The 18639-nt window shown below is 37.5% G+C and overlaps 2 protein-coding genes and 1 long non-coding RNA gene across 11 annotated transcripts in view; 1 reads left to right on the top strand and 2 right to left on the bottom strand.

Moving 5' to 3' along the window:
- The window catches only part of LOC121653679, a 31474-nt gene extending 29902 nt beyond the window's left edge, over window positions 1–1572 (bottom strand). The window contains exons 1-2 of the long non-coding RNA XR_006012837.1: window positions 1473–1572; window positions 1138–1277 (exon numbers count right to left, since the gene is read on the bottom strand). This is a non-coding gene — a long non-coding RNA (uncharacterized LOC121653679). The remainder of the gene's footprint in view (window positions 1–1137; window positions 1278–1472) is intronic.
- Window positions 1573–1586: 14 nt separating this feature from the next.
- On the top strand, window positions 1587–3533 carry dnajc19 (DnaJ (Hsp40) homolog, subfamily C, member 19). The gene is made up of 6 exons (XM_042007318.1): window positions 1587–1706; window positions 2061–2112; window positions 2198–2271; window positions 2407–2486; window positions 2714–2784; window positions 3134–3533. Exons 1-6 carry the CDS (start codon window positions 1704–1706, stop codon window positions 3202–3204), a joined length of 351 nt encoding a protein of 116 aa, XP_041863252.1. The 5' UTR covers window positions 1587–1703; the 3' UTR covers window positions 3205–3533.
- Window positions 3534–4171: 638 nt separating this feature from the next.
- fxr1 (fragile X mental retardation, autosomal homolog 1) lies at window positions 4172–17972 on the bottom strand. Of its 9 annotated transcripts, none has more exons than XM_042007315.1 (19): window positions 17868–17972; window positions 14550–14602; window positions 14336–14429; window positions 14168–14239; window positions 13862–14010; window positions 13579–13672; window positions 13252–13368; window positions 11205–11375; window positions 10876–10954; window positions 10558–10667; window positions 10302–10397; window positions 8568–8681; window positions 8112–8385; window positions 7830–7923; window positions 7571–7692; window positions 7257–7466; window positions 6980–7054; window positions 6279–6361; window positions 4172–6096 (listed from the first exon to the last, which is right to left on the bottom strand). In XM_042007315.1, the coding sequence occupies exons 1-19, from the start codon at window positions 17916–17918 to the stop codon at window positions 5911–5913; spliced, it is 2244 nt and encodes a 747-aa protein (XP_041863249.1). In that variant the 5' UTR covers window positions 17919–17972; the 3' UTR covers window positions 4172–5910. The 9 variants fall into 9 exon arrangements, with proteins under 9 accessions (XP_041863249.1, XP_041863242.1, XP_041863241.1 ...); XM_042007308.1 differs by having other exon boundaries at window positions 8112–8382; window positions 17868–17970; XM_042007307.1 differs by having other exon boundaries at window positions 10302–10394; window positions 17868–17970.
- Between the last annotated feature and the right edge of the window lie 667 nt (window positions 17973–18639).

Here is an 18639-nt window from a genome sequence, read left to right as displayed (position 1 = left end):
GGTTTTCAATGTATCCCTGCTCCAACACTTTATTATTCCCTGGAAAAGATTTGAATTGTCGTAGCAGCAGCAACACATCCAAGGTGCGAGCAGCATTTAAGGTGCTTCTAAATAAAAGAAAAATTTAAAAATATGAACTGAAATGAATGAGCAACAATAATCATTAGTATTTATATAGGAAGAGCAAAAATTAGAAGCGTTGAAGGGGACATCTCTGCATTAATCACTTAAATTTTAGGATATTTTGACAATAACACGATATGAAAATTGTATGAATTTTAAAGACAAATAAAAGATGTATCCATTAGCAAACATTAGTCCTGTTAAAATGAATCCCACAAATGGAAGAATCCTGACATAGCAAAACGTGTTTATGTTTCCATGAAGGAGCATGAATGACAGTGGTGCTCCTGAAACTGCTGGAAGATTTTAACCAGAAATCCCAACAAGATTCCAGCTTTATCATCAATTTTAAGAAAAGAATATATTAAATTACTTAAGTGAACTTTTTTTTTTTTTTTTTTCATTTTTATATTATATATTTTTATTTTTATTCACAGTGTGCACTGGGGAAAGTTTTGTTTGTTTGGGTTGTTTTTTTTTGTTGTTGTTGTTGTTTGTTTTGTTTTGTATTTTTAAGCTCACCAGAATCAAGATGCCTTATTTCCCTGGACTAGGTGTGGACAATATCAATAAATAGAATAAGAATCTCACTCCAAAACAAATAAAACCAAAAGCTGAAGGCAAACAGAACGTGGAACCCTTCAAAAAGTTTTACTTTTTCTCTGTCTCAAGAAAAATAAGAAATATGTTTGCTCCAGCTCAGTTTCCACTGGCACTGACAGTATATAATGATTACTGAGTGGAAACAATTTCCATTCTTCAAGCATTGTTATCCCAACATTTAAACTGTTTTGGGTGTTTGCTATCATCCCACTACAAGTCCTTAATATAGCCAAACATTTTTATGGCTTTCTTCCCCACCAGTCTAACTTACATTTCCCATCCTTTGAACTTTAATTTAGCAGTAAATAACTATTAGTCATTATGCCAATCTCACTGGCACACACTATGAGCGTGTGCTTTAAATAGTCCATCCAATTTATACAACTGCTTTAGGAAACTAGAGTAGCCTACCTGGAAAACATCATGGTTCATGAGGGCATGCAAACTCCTCACAAGAATGATCCAGCTGAAGTTTAAATGAGTAGTCTTCTTGCTGTGAGGCTATAACACTAAACACTACACCACCTTGCAGGCACATAATTGCTTTGAACCTTTAAAGAAAAGAAGAGAAAAGAAAAGTATTACAGCCAAATTACTGTTTTAGCGTAACATTAACATTAATATTAATTGACTTTAATGCAGTTTAACTTAAAAAAAAAAACATTAAATTAAAATATAGCTACATCTCTGCTAAAGGTGAACCAAATATTCTTAATTGTGCTTAAAGGTAATTGTATCAATATTACCTGTTACCAAAATGGTTAGCATTCAAACACGAGCAGTAACTTTGATGTGGTTACTTGTGTTCAGTCTGAGGCCAGAGGTAGCTTTAAAAGCTTGCACTAGCTGCCTATGACGGGTTTTACGACAGTTCCGCTCGATTGCCGGCATAAACACATGGGTGCCTGAACAACGAAAACATGGGAGGTCAAAAGTTACGGTCCTAGTTTATTACAGAAACGAATCATAACGGAGACATGGTAAGTAGGACACGTTATTTATCATTACACTGGACAACAGACACAGAAGCATGCTCAAAAGTCTGCCAAAAATATCGACCAGGTTAGTTTAGATGGCTAAGCTAACGTTAGCTTTCCGCTTATATACCTGTGACCTAGACAGCAGGACTAGATGCGGCTAATATTTTATTTAATGCTTTAACTTACCAGTTTGTCGGTATTAATGTGAAAAATGAATAACCAGTAGCTGTTTGGATTGCCTGTTGAGATGCGGTTTTTAGTCCACAAAGCATTTGTTTACATTTCCATCAGCCGGACAGTTTATGAGAGAGAACGTCTCTGTGTCGTTGTTTTAATGGTGTTCACTCTGTTCAGGCCAGTTCCATGGTGGCAGTGGGACTTGCTTTGACAGCAGCTGGATTTGCTGGTGAGTAATCAAAGGTTTTTGAGCATGTGTGAAACACACGTGAAGTATAAGCATCGACCTGCAGCATGTCTTGTCGTCTTATCAGGTCGTTATGCCATACAGGCCATGAAGCAAATGGAGCCTCAAGTGAAACAGGCCCTTCAGAGTTTCCCTAAGTCGGTAAGATGGACAGAATGCTTGGTGTTACCATATAAATGGAAGTTGTACATGCACAGAAACTCAGATGCATTTTTACATTCAGTCAGCGTGTTTTTCTTCCATATTTCATTTATCTCTGTTGTGTTGCATATGCAGGCTTTTGGAGGAGGATACTACAGAGGTGGATTTGAACCAAAGATGACTAAGAGAGAAGCTGCTCTTGTGTTAGGTGTCAGGTATACGAACACTCTTTTCCACATTTTTATCTTTCTCCAGTACCCAGCACTGCTTCTGAGCCAAAAAGGATGTGCTGCTGTGCATCCAGGGCTTGACACCCAGAATTTTTAATACAGTCTTTATTCTGCCTCTTGCTGTCAGCCGTCCCACCTCAGCAGTCTGAACTCAGACCACTCACTGATAATTCTGATAATTCATTCACTTCTGTTACATTTGTGTCTTTCAGTCCCACTGCCAACAAAAATAAGATCAGAGAGGCTCATAGAAAACTGATGATATTGAATCATCCAGACAGAGGTAAGCAAAGGATTTAAAACCTTGTTCTTTTGGTTATTTCCTCATCTCCTACTTAGTCCTACTTTGGTTAATCTCTTGTATATAATGCCAAAAAGAGTACCTGTTACAACCCTCCCTCCCTAGGCTTTTATCCAGCCCTGTCTAAAACCCAGATTGTATAAATTAAAAGTAAGAAAAAAACCGAGTACAGGGCGTTTTTAAAAACCACTTATTAGGGAAATGAAGATGAACCCTGTTAGAAGACGTTATTATAGCAGAAACTCTTACTTAAAAACTACATTTTGTAAACTTGCCTGCAGTTAAGGTACCTGCCACTTTAACTCTTTTGTGTCTGTGTGTGATCTCACAGGTGGCTCTCCATATCTAGCTGCAAAAATAAATGAAGCAAAGGACCTGATGGACAACCAGACTAAGAAATAGAAGTGAAGGTGCTGATGAAACATCCAACCGTTGCTCTTGTTAATGCTGTTGCACTGATAGACGAGAGAGAGCACGTCAAACTTTCCTCAGCTGAAATCACACTGTACAAACTGATAATAAAATCGTCCCTCGTGGTTATCTCGTTATGGATCAACTGTCTGTACTTTTTTAATATTTTCTGCGTGACAGGGACAGTAGATTCACATCTTTTCATTGTGATCTGAAAACAAGATGCGTACATGTACATTGAGTTTTTATTCACTTTGAATGTTGTGCTAACATCTCATTTCATGAGCTTCTGAAGAGTTCAATAAAGTTAATGGAGTTTGTTTCGTGGCAGTTTTTCAGTTTATTTGGATATTGTATCTACATTAAGATAAAAGTTTTAAGTAACTTTTTTAAATTGTGTTGCACATATTAACACTGGTATTAGGAGAAACTACAGCTCATCTCTTGGAGCAGTACATAAATGATGGTTTAAGAGAACAGTGCTGGATTCTCCTTCGAGTCCCTAATTCATTCAGTCTAAATCTTGAGTGAGATCAAAAGGAAAAACAAAAAAATAGGAGAATATTAATGATTTATATGGCTGTATAGTAATACAACTGGTACTAAAACTCACTGGAAATTCACAATGAAATTGGCATTGTTGAGAGTTGAGACTCCTTCCAGTGTTTTCCAAAAGTAATCATTCAACCCATCCAGTGCTTACTTTTGACTTTGCTACTTAGCATTTGATTTTGCTCAGTAAGTCTGCTGTTTGATTGTTACTAAGCAAACCTCTGTAAATAGTACAAGGCCAAATCTAAGGAAATGTTAAGTTTTGATTAGTTGAGAGGGCCGGAAAAAGTCCTGTAAGACCCAGATTTGGAGACCTAAAAGAATTCTGTGGTGACTTTGTTTCTCTACAGCATTTTTACAATTGAGATGCTCACAAGTGAAACTTGTAAAATGAATCAAGTAAAACTTTTAGGTTTTAGATCTAAATAGAAGATCAAGTTTATTTAAGAACTACCTGCATACAAAACATATTGCACATCAACCAACCAGACGATCCTTAAAAAAAAAAAGAAAAGAAACAACATACTGTAGCTGTCCCAACAAAAACACTTGGGATGTCAACTGTCAGTAGTCCAAATTGACGTTTGTCTTAAAAGAGAACTTCTGGATATCACACATTTTAGTGTCAAGAAAAAGAAAAGTTGTTTTTTTTTCTTTGTTTTTTTGTTTGTTTTTTTAAATACTGTACACTTTCTAAAAAATAAATAACCCAAATAAATCTCCTTCCTTAGAGGAACAGTCATGACCAGTTTCCAGCCAGCCAGTGTGGAAGAACCAAAATATGTCACCTAGCCCTGGATTTCCAGAAACATCTCAACACCACAGAAGTCTAACAGGAATTGTACAATTATAGGCATGTCAGAGTGGGTGAAGACAATCCAAAAGATACAGCAAAAAACGCTCTAAATTACTGTTAATGTAATTGGATTTCTGTCAAATAACAAAAGCCCTCAGGATCACTTGTGAAAACTGATGAACTGTTGGAGTGTAAACAATGAGATTTTTCCAAGAAACCCAGCACTGAAGTCTACATCTCTGTCAAGCACAACGGGTCAGTTTTCAGACTCAACAACAAGGAGCTTTAACAGAAAAAAAAGGTTTTGCTTCAGTGCAAACAAAACAATCCTTGTCTTGCTTCTTTTTTTAGACTAGCTGGAATAGAATTTCTTCTGTGACAAAAGTGGTTGCATATTGAAAAAACAGGAAGCAGCTAATGTAAAACTCCTTAACACATACAAACACACACACACACACACATATATATATATGTGTGTGTGTGTTGTGTGTGTATGGAAATTAGATTAATTTCAAAACATTAAGAGCAGACACACTTTTAAAAGATGGCTCTGAAATCCTGTAAGGGCGTTTTAAAATTTGCTCTCACTTGCTCACAGCACCATAGGACAACATTTAGCACACTCTCACCTGCCACAGTGGTGACAAGTGAGAGCAAACAGGTCACACTGAAATAAGTTAAATAATTTTCGATTGTGTGCAGAGCCAGGCAGCAACATGTTGAATCTAATCTCAAGGCACAACAGTTGAACACATGTATATCAATCATACTTGGGTTTCCAACAAACCTACCTGCACCGTGGTACTGCTCATGCAGAATATTTAATGTACAAACTACCTCAAATGCACAAAATATCCTGAAAAAAAGCTGTGGGAGCATCTTTCTGAGTCCACATGATAAAACCCTGCTATGATATTTTTACTAATAACAAAGAAGTCTTGCATTCATACCACAGTATGAGTTTGAGTGGAATCCCTGTTTGCATTTCAGAAACGCTGTACGACGTCCAACCTCTCTATGAGCTCTCAGTGAAGACTGGACTAAAAGAAAAAGACAGCTTATATACATGTCTGTAAGTGTGTGGGTTTGACTATCTTTGGCAAGCTCATACAGGAAGAACTACTGTTAAAAAACACTGTAGTAAAATGAATAGTTTTACAGATAGATGTGTGAAGGTAAAGGTTCAGAACTCTCGGCATTGTGCAGCTAAGCAGGTTCAGATATTTGAGTAGAAAAAAACAGTGCTTGTTCTGTTTAAATGTTAATGTTTGAGGCCAGACATGAAGATTCAATGAAGGACAGCCAAAACGGTTCAAATATTTGAAACCACTTCCTCTGCCCATGTCTGACTAGGAGAGTCCATTAGCAACAGGTTGCGGGTTAGAGTCTCCTTTGTAGGAGACTTTGGCAGACCTCTCAGTGGAAGACCTGGGAGCTTTTGTGTTATCCACATTGTCAGAAACACTGTTGTTTGAACCGTTGGTGGTGGCCGGAGCAGACTTTGGGCTGTGCTCAGTGAGGACGTCACCCATACCCTGATTACACAGAAGGGACAAAAATTACTATGTGAAGATAAGGATACATTTCTCAGGCATCTACACTGAGATTTTAAGAAATTCTAGTTTAAAATGTAACAACCAGGCTCAATATCCAGAATAAAACTTCCTTAAGTTTAACTGGACAACATTTTGTTAAAGTGAGATATTTAAGTGCTAACCATATCCTTGCTTTCAGTGGGATCCTCGGTAGTCATCTGCCTGCTCTGAGATTCAGCCCTGGATATGAAGTCAGCCACAGTCACTGCATAAATAACACAAAACACAAAACATTTAGTAATGTAAGAGGACAGAAGAATTTTGTTAACAGACTCCTTGTTATCTGTGTTCATGAATGCTGCAGAAATCTGTTCCAAATGCTCAGAACTCCATTAAAATTTCAATGGATGCAAACTTTGATGGCAATTTTAATCTGAGGTACTGTGTACGTGAGTGCAACAAACAAGGATGTTTTTCAGTTTCCACACAGGTAAATAATTTATACCTTAAGAGGTGATTTTAATAATTTAACTTAACAAATTAAATAAATAATAACAAATAAGTTTAATGCAGCCTATTAACTTGCACTGCAACTCTTGGAACAGAGAACCTGATAATACAAAAATAAGTTGAGACTGGTTAACTTTGTGCAGGAAAATAAAGAAGATGTACATTTATTACATGCAAAAGTAGTTTACTTTGTTAGAAAATCCATTTTAGACAAAAACTTTCATAACTTTCAACAAGACGTTTAATCATTTAGTGAAAATTATCTTGGGCAAGCAAAACTCATACCAGGCAATGCCGGATTGGTTCGATTTTATTTAGTATTCCATTGCTGGCACACAAACACACTTTTAAGCTGCACCATTGCCATGGTTACCTGGCTGCCTCTCCTCAGGCAAGCGAATGCGGCGACGCCGGCTACGATTGCGACGCTGAGGTTTTGCTTCTGAGTCTTCAGCAAAAAGAGAATAGTAGGGGCCTTAAATATGCTTTGCCTTAACAGTTAAAATGGGAAAAGGTGCATTACTGCACAGCCCTGACAGCTAAAAAAAATTACTGTTCAAAAAATAACTACTGAAATGTTTATGTTTGTGTGTGTATGTAAGTGACAAAGTCTTGTAAAAGGATCTTCCCGTAACACATGACTTCCATACCTATTCCATTTTCGCTCTGTGAGGCATTGTCAGATTCGCTCATTCCATCTATCAGCGTGGCATCCTCATCCGTTCTGCGTCGCCGAGACCTTCGGCGGCGGTTTGCAGGCAAGTTGGACTCACTGGCATCTGTGTCAGCTGTCTGGTCTGTCTCTGTGTTTGTTTCCAAGGGTCCATAGGGATAGTTGTTCTCATGGTCCCGGGACCCTGCTAAAGAATCAAAACCACAGTCACAGACAGAAGCTTATGGCTTCATAACAACTTTGAGTGAAGTAATTTTTCTTATCTCTTCATGTCCTTTAAGATATTTTTACCAGAAATGTTGCTGTATCCTCCTCTCCCTCCTCTGCCCCTTCCTCCAGGCCCACCTCTGCCTTTGCCAGGCCCTGGCCTCCTGCGGCCATCTCTTTGTGGCCGAGGGCCTCTCTCCCTCTCCCTGCAAGCACGACAAAGCAAACAGAAACAATCAAATAGAAGTGCCTGCACAAGCTTAGACAAAGGCTAGAGAGAAGATGTGTGTTCAACCCTAACACCTCTACAGCTCTTTGGGTTAAAGTACAGAATGAAGCTCACCTGTCCTGGTCTTCTCCAGCCAAGGACCAATCGCTGAGCTCCGCCTTGTGCTCTAAATCAGTCTCAGAGGCATTGGACTGCTCAGAGTTGGTGCCTGAATTCAAGCAAATCCAAAAGAGAACAAAGAAATAACCACAAAAAAATTTGAGTATAGAGATAAAGCATAATAGTATCTGTTACATTGTAATATAATTAATATTTGGGTATATTTAAAAGGTACATTCTGGCATCATCTAACAATAAATAACTCGATTTTATGTTTCTGATTTTAAGGGGGCTTACCATATCCAGTGCTGTAGCTATGGCCTCTGCGTCCACGTCCTCGACCGTTGTAGGAGCGACTACCATGTAGGGAGGATGAGGAGTTGTTGGCACTGTTGTCTGTATTGTATCCGCCTCCTCCTCTCTCTCCTCTGTCTCCTCTGTCCCCTCTGTCCCCTCTGTCCCCCCTGTCCCCCCTGTCCCCTCTCTCCCGGTCAACTGGACGGTGACCCTGGGTGAGCTGACGTAATTGTTCGTCAATCTGCATCCGCTCCAGGCGAAGCTGCTCAACCTCCTTAGAGAAGGTAAACAGGAAAGAGTAGAAACAGGGGGAAAAAAATCATAAGACAGTTACCAAAAAGGTGTGTGATTCAAATGTTTTTATGTTCCATAAATTCAGGCAAATGTGACATTTATTCTTAGGATCATCACTGCAAACACATGCAAAGTCATCATGCACACATCTAAATCACATACAGTCATCCTTGTTCTGTTCATTTTGAATCTTGCTAGGCTGCTTCCCTGCGTATAACAAATCTGCTTCAGCTCTTCCTCTAGATGCTGGCCCTCTGCAAGAAGCTCCATCATCTCCTACACACACAGCGCAAAACAAATGCACACAAACCACTAATGCAGCACAGAACATGCAAACAGCACAGGTCACACACATAAATACATACACAGTGCAAATGCATACAAAGCAAAATATGCACAGCAGCGCACCACAGTTATGTCCATGAGGTTTATTTGTATTGTATTAGTATGTAATATTAGTATCTCAGTACACATGGCCAAAGCATAAACTTGTTTGTGATGCACTTTATACATGCTGCTAGCAAAGAGAAAAAGACTTTGGCTATGTTCACTCTGCAGGTCTTAATGCTCAAATCCAATTTTTTAAATGAAATCTGATTTTTCTGCATGGTCGTTCATTTCAATGCGACCTTCATCGTGCTAAAGCGTGAACGGTATGTGGCCCTGAAGTGACACGGGTGCGCAGAGCACAACACGATGTCATGTAGTGCGTAGTATTTACAGATGTAATAGATGCTTCACGTCTGTTTATCAATTTGGAAGTACTTGCACACTCTGAACCAATAAAATTATGTCCAACTGATAATTGAAAGGAGACTGAGAAAAGACAGAGCACAAATGTTAACAATGGCCTTTTGTGGAGCAGTTGCTTCTAGAAGCCTGTACAGACACTGCCGCCGAGTTCGTCTGTGCAGAGTTCTGCACGGGTCCAATTTAACCAACCCGCACCCACCAGAACCCTGTAGGATGATTATAAAACCCGACCCGTGGATATCTTGCAGTAAAATCTGGACCCAACCCGACAATGTGAGATATAAAACGTGACCCGACTCACATGTTAATACACTGTAATTGTAAATACGCCCCAGCCCCTCCCTTCATTGAATTACTTTTCTTAAGGTTCATATATATAGAGTGGTGGTGTTTTGTCGTTTTCATTTGCAATAAAAAATAAAAAAAGAAGGACAAGACAACAACACAGTATGATGTTTCTCTGACTTCTGTTAGGGCTGCAACTAATGACTATTCTGATGGTCGATTAGTCACCGACTATTAAAACAACTAGTCGACAAATCAGATTATGTATCTCATGATTATTATAAATGGATCTTTTTTCACTTTCAGCTTTGAAATTTTGCATAAGGTTGTTAAGTAAGTCCGATGTGCCTCCTCTTAAGTGTTCAAGCATTGCAGACATACTTCTGTATTTTTTTCCCCTCTTTGCGCATGTGCATTGTGCAACTCTCAGCAGAGATAAGATTAGAAGACGATGTCTCACTCTGTAGTTATTTTTTTGCCAACAAAAGTCGAATGAAATGCGGCATGATCTTTTAAATTGAGGTCACTTCCACACAGATCAGATAGGTATGCGATCTAGGACCACATATGAAAGTGGCTTGGGTCGGATTTAAAAAAATGTGGATTTGTGTCGTTCAGACTGTCATTAAAAATTACGATATGGATCACATATGGGCAAAAAAAGTCAGCACTGGGCTGCAGTGTGAATAGAGCCTTTGTCTCTGCAGAAGTTATAACAGAAGCATTAAAAGATCAGAGAAAGCTTTAAATTGACTCTGGCCTTAAACGTTGGGTAGAAGAAAACAAGTGGTAAATACTGACAAACATGCATCAAAGCAAGCCCTTTTCCCCGATGTAACACACACTTTGAGCCCTTACATTCAGGTAAGAGATGTGATACTCCAATAAGACCTGAACGTTGCCAATGCTCTCCTTAGTGCCAACAAAGGTAAATGGGACCATTCCCTGTGTCAACAAAACACAAACACAAAACGCGCATGTTAGTATGGGACTGTTGGAACCAACTAACAAAGTAAACATCTGCTCAATAAAGTTGTACATGTTTTTGACACTGATAAGTGTTTTGTGAGCTGCTTCGTGAGAAGCAGTGAACACACTACAGTAGTAGACTTACTTCCTGTCTGGGCTGCTTGTTGTCATTGTCTCCTTCTATCTTGACCCTCACCACACCAGACTTGTCCACAATCTCCTGAATGACCTTACCGTTCTTGCCAATCACTTTGCCTACAGATACAGAGCATAATACAGGCATGAAAGTAAGCGCTTAAGTAAATCTCCAAAGTATGACATATTCTGTCATTTTAAAACCAATTGTGTTATAAACTCAATTCTTTTCTCCTAAGCTACACAAATAAAGGAATTATGGGTGACTGACTTGCAACATATTGCAAATAACTGCTTTAATGTTGTATGAAATATTTTGTCTGCATACCAACAAGGGTTCTTGGCACCTGGACAGAATCCTCCAGAAACTCCAAGTAGTTCCTGGCCTTCTTTACTGCCTCAGCTGTCTAAAGGCCAACAGTTAGAGACACTCACTTAACACACAAGTAATCATCTGCATAACATCAACACATGTTTAGTTGCACATACACACTAAGATTGACTTAGATATCCAAAAGGTTTGTCTGTTTGAATTAAATAATCAGAAGTATTGATTTGCATGGCCAAAACCTTTTTGAGCTTTGGACTTTGATCTTGTTTATATGTGCCTAAGTTCCACTTTCACTTTTATTGGGTGAGTTTCACACACAACACTACCTCTCCATAAATCCTGAAAGTGCCTGTTTCCTCATCCAACTCGATGGCAGTGACACCTTGAACCTTCCTTGCTTGTTGAATGTTGTTGCCATGGCTGCCGATTGCCAAGCCCATCAGATCCGGTCTCACTATAAACTCCTCCTGGAAGGATGATACCAGCTGTCTGGAGGTCTACACAAACACAAGAATACAATTATATGCATGAAGATAATCTGCTGAACACAGCTGGGTTAAAAGAAGTGATTAATCAGTTTGAATACATTCAACTTTAAATAATTCAATATCAATTCATAAAGCATGGAGATCTTTTTTCTTTTTTTTTTTTTTTTTTAACCAATGATCACAGAGATCTTAGCATAGATTTACACAACTGAAAGGCTGCCTGTGCCACCTCCGTCCAAAATCAGCTTCTCTCGTCGAGGTATTTTAGAAAACTATGTTTCTGGACATCCAGTGATAGAAATTCTAAATATAAGGCTGGAAAAGAATCAGAAACTTCATGGATGAGGAGAATAAATGTTTTTTGGTGGATTTTGTTCACAGGTGAAAGGCACCTATATACCCAAAATCATAATGCCAGTTCTGATTTTTATTGTTCACCACTGGATTACATTAAGCTATAAATTATTTAGCAGCTTGTTACCTCTCACATGAGCAGCTAACGCGAAGACCATGGGCTCCGCCATGTTTAACCAGCACTGAATGTTTTGAGAGCAGGAAGTGACGTCACACACGTACGTACTCCGAAATAAATCTGAGAATAGACTGGTAAATGTGGACAACAATCTTTCGAAAAATATATTTCAGAAGTGCATGTAGACGCGTCATATCAGATTATTACAGTAATCTGATTACTCCAAGATATCTAATTTTGACTGTCATGTAAATGGGCTCAGTATTTTAGTTATATGGGAATGTCTTTAATATTCAAGAAAAGTTGGTGTTTTAACATAAATATCTGTAAATGAATCAATATCAAATTGGATTTAATCGCATCAGGCTGTTGTGAATCTAATGAAATCGATTCAGGAAATTAGTGGTGACGCCCAGCCCTACTGCTCTGGAAAAAGTCTGCGCATGAGAAATTTCTTTTCTCATGCGCCTATGCATGAAATCTGCATGTTAACTTTTTTTTTTTTTTTTTAACTTATCTTGCTTTTAATCATTTTAATGTAATTTGTTATTTTATTGTGATTATGTGTTGATGCCTTTTACTATTTCTAAATATCTGTAATGCCTTTGTTTTATGTAAAGCACTTTGAATTGTCCTGTACATGAAATGTGCTATACAAATAAACTGCCTTGCCTTGCCACAAAATAAATAGCCAGTGATAATTTTAAGGTGTGACACATTCATTGAAGAGGCTGCCTTGAACTGCTGTGACTAAATAGTAAATCTATCCCGACAACTTATAGCTTATAGTGGAAAAAAAAACAACAAAAAGAAATCAGTATCAACTGACTTTAAAAAAATAGATATTATAAATGCTTCACTACTACAATCCCAAACAGCCCATGAAATAAGAAGTAATCAAATAATATGCACCAACAGTAATCATTATTATTTACTGTTTTTAACAAGGACAGTTAATCCTTCTGTGTCCAGCACCAACAACAGATTAGTAGCATGTAACAGGCCTAAAAGCTAAGAGTAACACGAGCAAGATGTAGAAATGTTGTGGCTAAAATAATAAACAACCAACTTAATGTCTTTAGTTTAACCATCTTTTAAGTACAACCAGCATGCAAAAGCAGTAAATGTTATGGTAAATTTAAGGCTAATTAGTTTTTTAACTTTTTTTGTTTTGTTTTCCAAAATTGACTTTTTCCTTGTCTTCTGATCAGTCTGAGTTTCTTTGTTTTGTCTTACGATTGTTAAGGTGAACATAATTATTAATATGTTGTCTGTGGTGATTCCTTGTATATTAAGTCATACTAAGGGGCTTTCATGTTACCATCATGACTGAATGACTTTTTAATACCGTTAAAATACTCAAGAACCCTTCAGATTAGTTTTGTTTGATGATTTTTCTTCTGACCAACTGACCTCCAGGTGTTTTGTGGCTTCTTGGTTGCGCGACATTAGCATCAGCTTGGTTCTGAGGCTGCGCAGGTGCATGTCACTCAGCAAAGACACGCGCTTCACCGTTGTCTCGTTGGTGGACTTGAGACACAAAAGCACAGGAAATAACAGAAATAATTATGCCAGTGTACAGAGCTGCTCCTTGTTGATGACTAGAAAGAAAAGAATTGATAAATCACCCACTAAAGAAACACACTAAGCAGGACATGAGTTAACATCACACAGAAGCATAGAAGTCAGTCTATGTGGATATCTGAAAACTACCATGAGATTACAACAATCTGTAGTTACCACGATCAAAAGCTGACTGGTTTCAGGGCAGTATGAGATGCGGCAAGCTCCTACAGCTTTCTTGAAGTCCTTATGTGCATTCTCACTCTGGCACCTATAATACGGAGAAAATGTCCTACTTTCAGTTCCAGATAAAAACAAATGGATCATGTTTATGTCTGACAGTCAGGTGACACAGGACTGTGAAATCAGAAAACAGACATGTATTACACCCACAATGAACAGTCATATCTAATGACTTTGTCCTTCTCTAATGCTGATATCCTAAAGGAGCTGTACATACGCTTCTTGTAGATCCTGAGGGACAGGGACAGAGCACTTGTGGAAGGTGTTCTTGGTGATAGCCTTGTTGATGTTGACTGGACGCAGACGCTCAAAGGTTACTATTTCGTTGTAGGTGGCATCACAGGCTGCATACTCAATCACATAGAACTGGAAATATGAACATGCTAAGTTAGTACAGAACATCACATTTGTTTCATTTTTTCAACTAGCTGGGTTGTAAAACAACCCAACAAGGGTTTTTCATGTTTGTAAAATATATAGTTCTGTATAATACAAAAATTCAAAATATATTTATAATACTTACATCTCCCTTCATCATGCGGACTTTAGCTAACCACCAGCCACAAGGCTCCTGTTCATTGGCTCTGGAGAAGATCTGCAGAGGAGATTAAAAAAGATGCAACGTAAGCCACAGACAAAAACAGGAATGAAAGGACAACTAAGAAAAAAAGAAGGCATGTATCCACCTCACCTCCACTTCCTCGCCCTCTCCAATCTCCTTCTTGGCATCAGCAGGCGGTGGCAATCTGACTTCACTGAAGGGCACCTGGCGTTCTGGCTGCCAACTACAAAGAAGATGCTCATTTTATACCATGCTAAAAACAGTGGAGTCTTGCATTTGTTTAGGAATTTTGAATTTGACATGTTTTACAAAGCAACAAAAACCTGGGAGAAAACACCCTTACTTGTTCTCAAAGGCAATGGTGAGAGAGTCATCGTGGATATCTTTGACAAAGCCCTGCAGGACAGACAGAGACAAGGCCAGGTGACCAACATATAGTGGAACTTCTTTTAATGATTCCTGTGGAGTTTCTCTAACACATCGAAGCCCAGTGGAGATGCAATCTTTAAGGGGGTTGCTGTTTTATTTTGAGCACAAGATCACATTCTCACAGGTGCACACTCTAAATGTTTTACTCTAATTCAGAGCTGTACCACTGTCAGTAACTTGGCAAGATAGACTGCAACCAATCAGTAAAAGCCAGAAGGAAAACCACGAGTATGAAAAATGCAGGGTTTATAAAACAGAAACTCAATTTATCTTAAAAAAAAAAACACAAAAAAGGTTGATCTTTCAACCTTGTTTTGATATGTTAATAACAACTATTGTATTTATTCAATGGAGAGACTATTTGGAATAATGGAGTCCTTTTTCTGTGCTAACTCCTTGACTATTTGTGCAGTAATTTTGAAATGTGGGTAAATATAAACCTTACTTAAATAATTTTGGACCACCAAGAAGAAAATGGATTTTTTTTTTTCAATTAACCATTAAAACCAATTACATCAATTTGTAAATTAAAAGGGGTAATTATATTTCCAAATATAACATCAAAGAATGATCAGTGCAAAGCAGCAACAATTATTTACTGTTCTAGTTATAAATTATATGCCACCTAATAAGCAAATAAACAAGCAAAGCAAATTTATCCTCCAGATTCTTAAATTAGTTTTCTCAAGTGTCTCTAAGCCAAATATGGTCCGACAAAATATAAAATGAGAGATCAATATTGAAACACCATTTTACCCCGTTCTGTCTCAAAACATATCTGTATGAAATTTGCTATATAAATAAATTTGCTCTCCCTCTGCAATTTAAGGTTTTGAAAAAGTTCTTAGTTTAACATTGAAATTAATAAAACTTACTTTTTCACTACAGAAAGAGAGGTAAATTAAACTGAGTTGAAAACTGCTTCAGAACTAAACTTATTACTGTTATTGCATTTCTCAATAAAATGAACATTTTACTGACTTATCCATTCCCGTAGCACCTGACAAAATTTTTCAGTTTCATTTCCCCACTCACACAGCTGATACTACTGTGCATATCAGAAGACATTCACCGTTAGAAGTTTACTAAATCTCATTTAGTTGTTAGTTAATGACCTGATAAATCTGATACTATAACTTTGATGATCAAAATGCCATCTCTTAAAACATACAGATGTGTGGACAACAATATCCATACATTCTGCATCTTCCAAGGTACAGAATAAAATATATAAATTGTTCTTTATAACACTGTGATATCTGGAGATTGAGGGAGCTGTCACATTTCCAAACAGTTGCCCAGCACAACCGCATTTGTAGCATATTAGTACATTGTATTTGAATAAAACACATCTGTAAAAACTTCTTGGTACATAAAATTCTCATCAATGAGCAAACTTTTGTAATACTGTCATTGACAAGTGAAGATCATCTAAATGTAGCTGATGGAATTTTAAGATTCTAAAACTTGATTAAAAGTAATTTTCTAAAGTAATCACAAAACCTGATGAAGGTGGGATTTTTTCCACAACACACGTCATTCCTCCTCTTTTTCAATTAAAAACAGGAAAACAAGGAAAGTTAAAAAATTTAAATTAAAAATGCTTTTACAGTTGCAAATCACATAAATCACTGACACCAGCTCAAAAGAATCTCTGCACTTATTAACCCATAAGTAAACTATCTCTTATCTATTTAATGTTAGTGTTGCTTTCATTTTCTTCACATCAGGTAGCAGCTGAATATACAGCATAAATCAAATTGAAGTTACACAAAAGGATTCCAGCAGAACGTGGACACTTATCCCAATAAATGGAAATGCAACTCTTTGATTTTTGACTTTGACTTCAAAACAAAACTGGTCAAGTATCTTAAGTATCCCTACACAAATCTTTATTTAATCAAACCGGAAATCAAATCAGACAAGGACCTAGTGAACCAGAACTGATTTGATTTCATACTTGATTTGATTTAGGAAAACAGTGGAAACACTCATCCCATCTCTGCTTTAAGTAGGCGCTTACTCAGAAGTTAAATTCCTTTTCACTACCCACGCACTGGTTTAAAAGGTAGTTAACATTATCATGGCTGCTTTGACTAATTATTCTGTATTTGTATAACTGAAACCTCCAGGTACAGGCTTAGGAGTTTGTCAAAACTCGTTAAATTGCTGTTCCAAAAAGTAGGAATAGACAGCAGAGCTTTCATTAAAGGCCATGTGACAATCTTGTGTGAAAGCATGTGTCAGTAACACCACATTAAAGCCATGAAATAACACCTTCACTTAACTCAAGACTAAAAGATGCAGCCTGAATACAGGAATGCATTCATGAAAACAAGGCTGAACAGACTGTGGTAAGCTGTGACGATGGTATGGAATGCAGCAGGAATTTTAATGCGCATACTAATAATAATAATAACTGGAATAATTTAGAAAAACAGGTAAGACAGTGAATTAAAAGAAGTGGGAAAGGAAGAAACTGTAATAAGGAGGGGAGGCATACAGGGGTGAGGGGAGCAAAAGAGATGGGAGTTGAGGGAACTTCGGGTTGAAGGTCTATAAATAGTTTCTAAGTCTACGGTATCAGAAACTCCACTGACATAGCTGGGCAGGACTGACAAGGAACAGCTGCCTCACATAAGCACATGTTAAAGATAGCTTGGACATGATGAAGTATCAAATAATAGACGGTAACAGTCGTGGAGCCTTTGCAGGGAGGTGACCAGGCATAGGTGCTTTCTGAGAACTACACACCACGGAGAAGATATAGGACTCCACTACCAAACACTGTGCTGTTATTCAAAAGCTGTGATTACATAATCTAAATATCCAAATAAAACTGCTCTAACTGCTTTTAACAGATTGCTTTATGTACACAGTTTGACAAATTAGCTTACTTTTAGCTCGGGAAGGCTAAAGCTAAAGTCAGGTATAAACAACAAAGCGTTTCATAGGTTTTATAATTCCAAGTAATTGCAGACACGAAATTATTATTTCCCCCTCTAGGTTTAATAACAGCTACCAAAAAGTAACACTAACCGAAGATCCGTGAGCTAGGTTAGCTTAGCATGCTAACTTTGGCTAGCATGGCTATTACAAGCTAATAACAAGTAGTTAGCTAGATTCAGGACAAATTGGAATATGTAGCCGTGGTCTGTTCCGTTTAAACTAACAAAATCTACTGTGTAACCAAGTATAATGTGTGTCATTGTATTGATAAGTCGGTATTTACCTTGTAATAAGCGCCGTTGGAGCCACGGACCTCCACCGCCAGTTCTTCCATATTGGACACGCAAAGGATGTTGGGATGACAGGTGTTTCTTGAAGCACCAGGGCTAAAGTTTGAAGACAGGGCGGTTTGCTTTTTTTAGTGCATTGTGTTCAATGTTTTCACTCATAACTATAATTCTTGACGTCAGTATAATCATTAACTTCACTATAAAGTAAGAACGTTTTTCTTTATCATTGATTTTTAGTACTGTTTTACAGTGCCGTCAGCTGTTTACACTTATCTACAACAGTTACAAATGGTAACCTAAGAAGTTGTATGTAATGTAAACAGTATACAAATACTTATTACTAAAGAATATGGATGCAAATATTGTTACAAGCTAAACAACAGACTATCAAGATTTCTTAGTTTTTTGTTTGTTTGGTTGGTTGTTTTTTTTTTTTATTTATTTATTTTTTTTATTTTGTTGTTTTGTTTTATTTTGAGTGTTGTTTTTTTTTTTTTTTTCCACCACCTAAACACATAAGACCAGTGAAGAGTTACACCCTACTAAACAGTGCATAGCCACTGGTGCACAGCAGGGAGAAAATGAGAGCCTTGGGTGATTTACACAAGGACAATAAAGACATAAATAATTGGAGCCAAAGTTGATGTTGGGTATGTTTCTATGTTCGGTATCTAAATAGTTTTGCTGATTATCCTTTTTTTTTTTTAACACTCTTAATTACAAGTAATTCTTAATTCAGGACTTTTACATGGAGGGCTGGCTTTA

Source organism: Melanotaenia boesemani, chromosome 14 (genome assembly GCF_017639745.1).
Source record: "Melanotaenia boesemani isolate fMelBoe1 chromosome 14, fMelBoe1.pri, whole genome shotgun sequence".
Taxonomy (NCBI): Eukaryota; Metazoa; Chordata; class Actinopteri; order Atheriniformes; family Melanotaeniidae; genus Melanotaenia; species Melanotaenia boesemani.
The sequence above is the reverse complement of the archived record's forward strand: the minus strand, read 5'-3'. Positions and strand labels throughout refer to the sequence as shown.

Excerpts from the sequence above, each read along its gene's own strand:
- dnajc19 (XM_042007318.1), top strand. Across the intron at positions 2,272-2,406 it reads TTCAGAGTTTCCCTAAGTCG|GCTTTTGGAGGAGGATACTA; the intron begins GTAAGATGGACA and ends TTGCATATGCAG. Across the intron at positions 2,785-3,133 it reads ATTGAATCATCCAGACAGAG|GTGGCTCTCCATATCTAGCT; the intron begins GTAAGCAAAGGA and ends GTGATCTCACAG.
- fxr1 (XM_042007315.1), bottom strand. The coding sequence starts at position 17,918 with ATGGAAGAACTGGCGGTGGAGGTCCGTGGCTCCAACGGCGCTTATTAC. Across the intron at positions 10,955-11,204 it reads CTTTCAGGATTTATGGAGAG|ACAGCTGAGGCAGTAAAGAA; the intron begins GTAGTGTTGTGT and ends GTTGGCCTTTAG. Across the intron at positions 7,924-8,111 it reads TAGCTACAGCACTGGATATG|GCACCAACTCTGAGCAGTCC; the intron begins GTAAGCCCCCTT and ends GCTTGAATTCAG.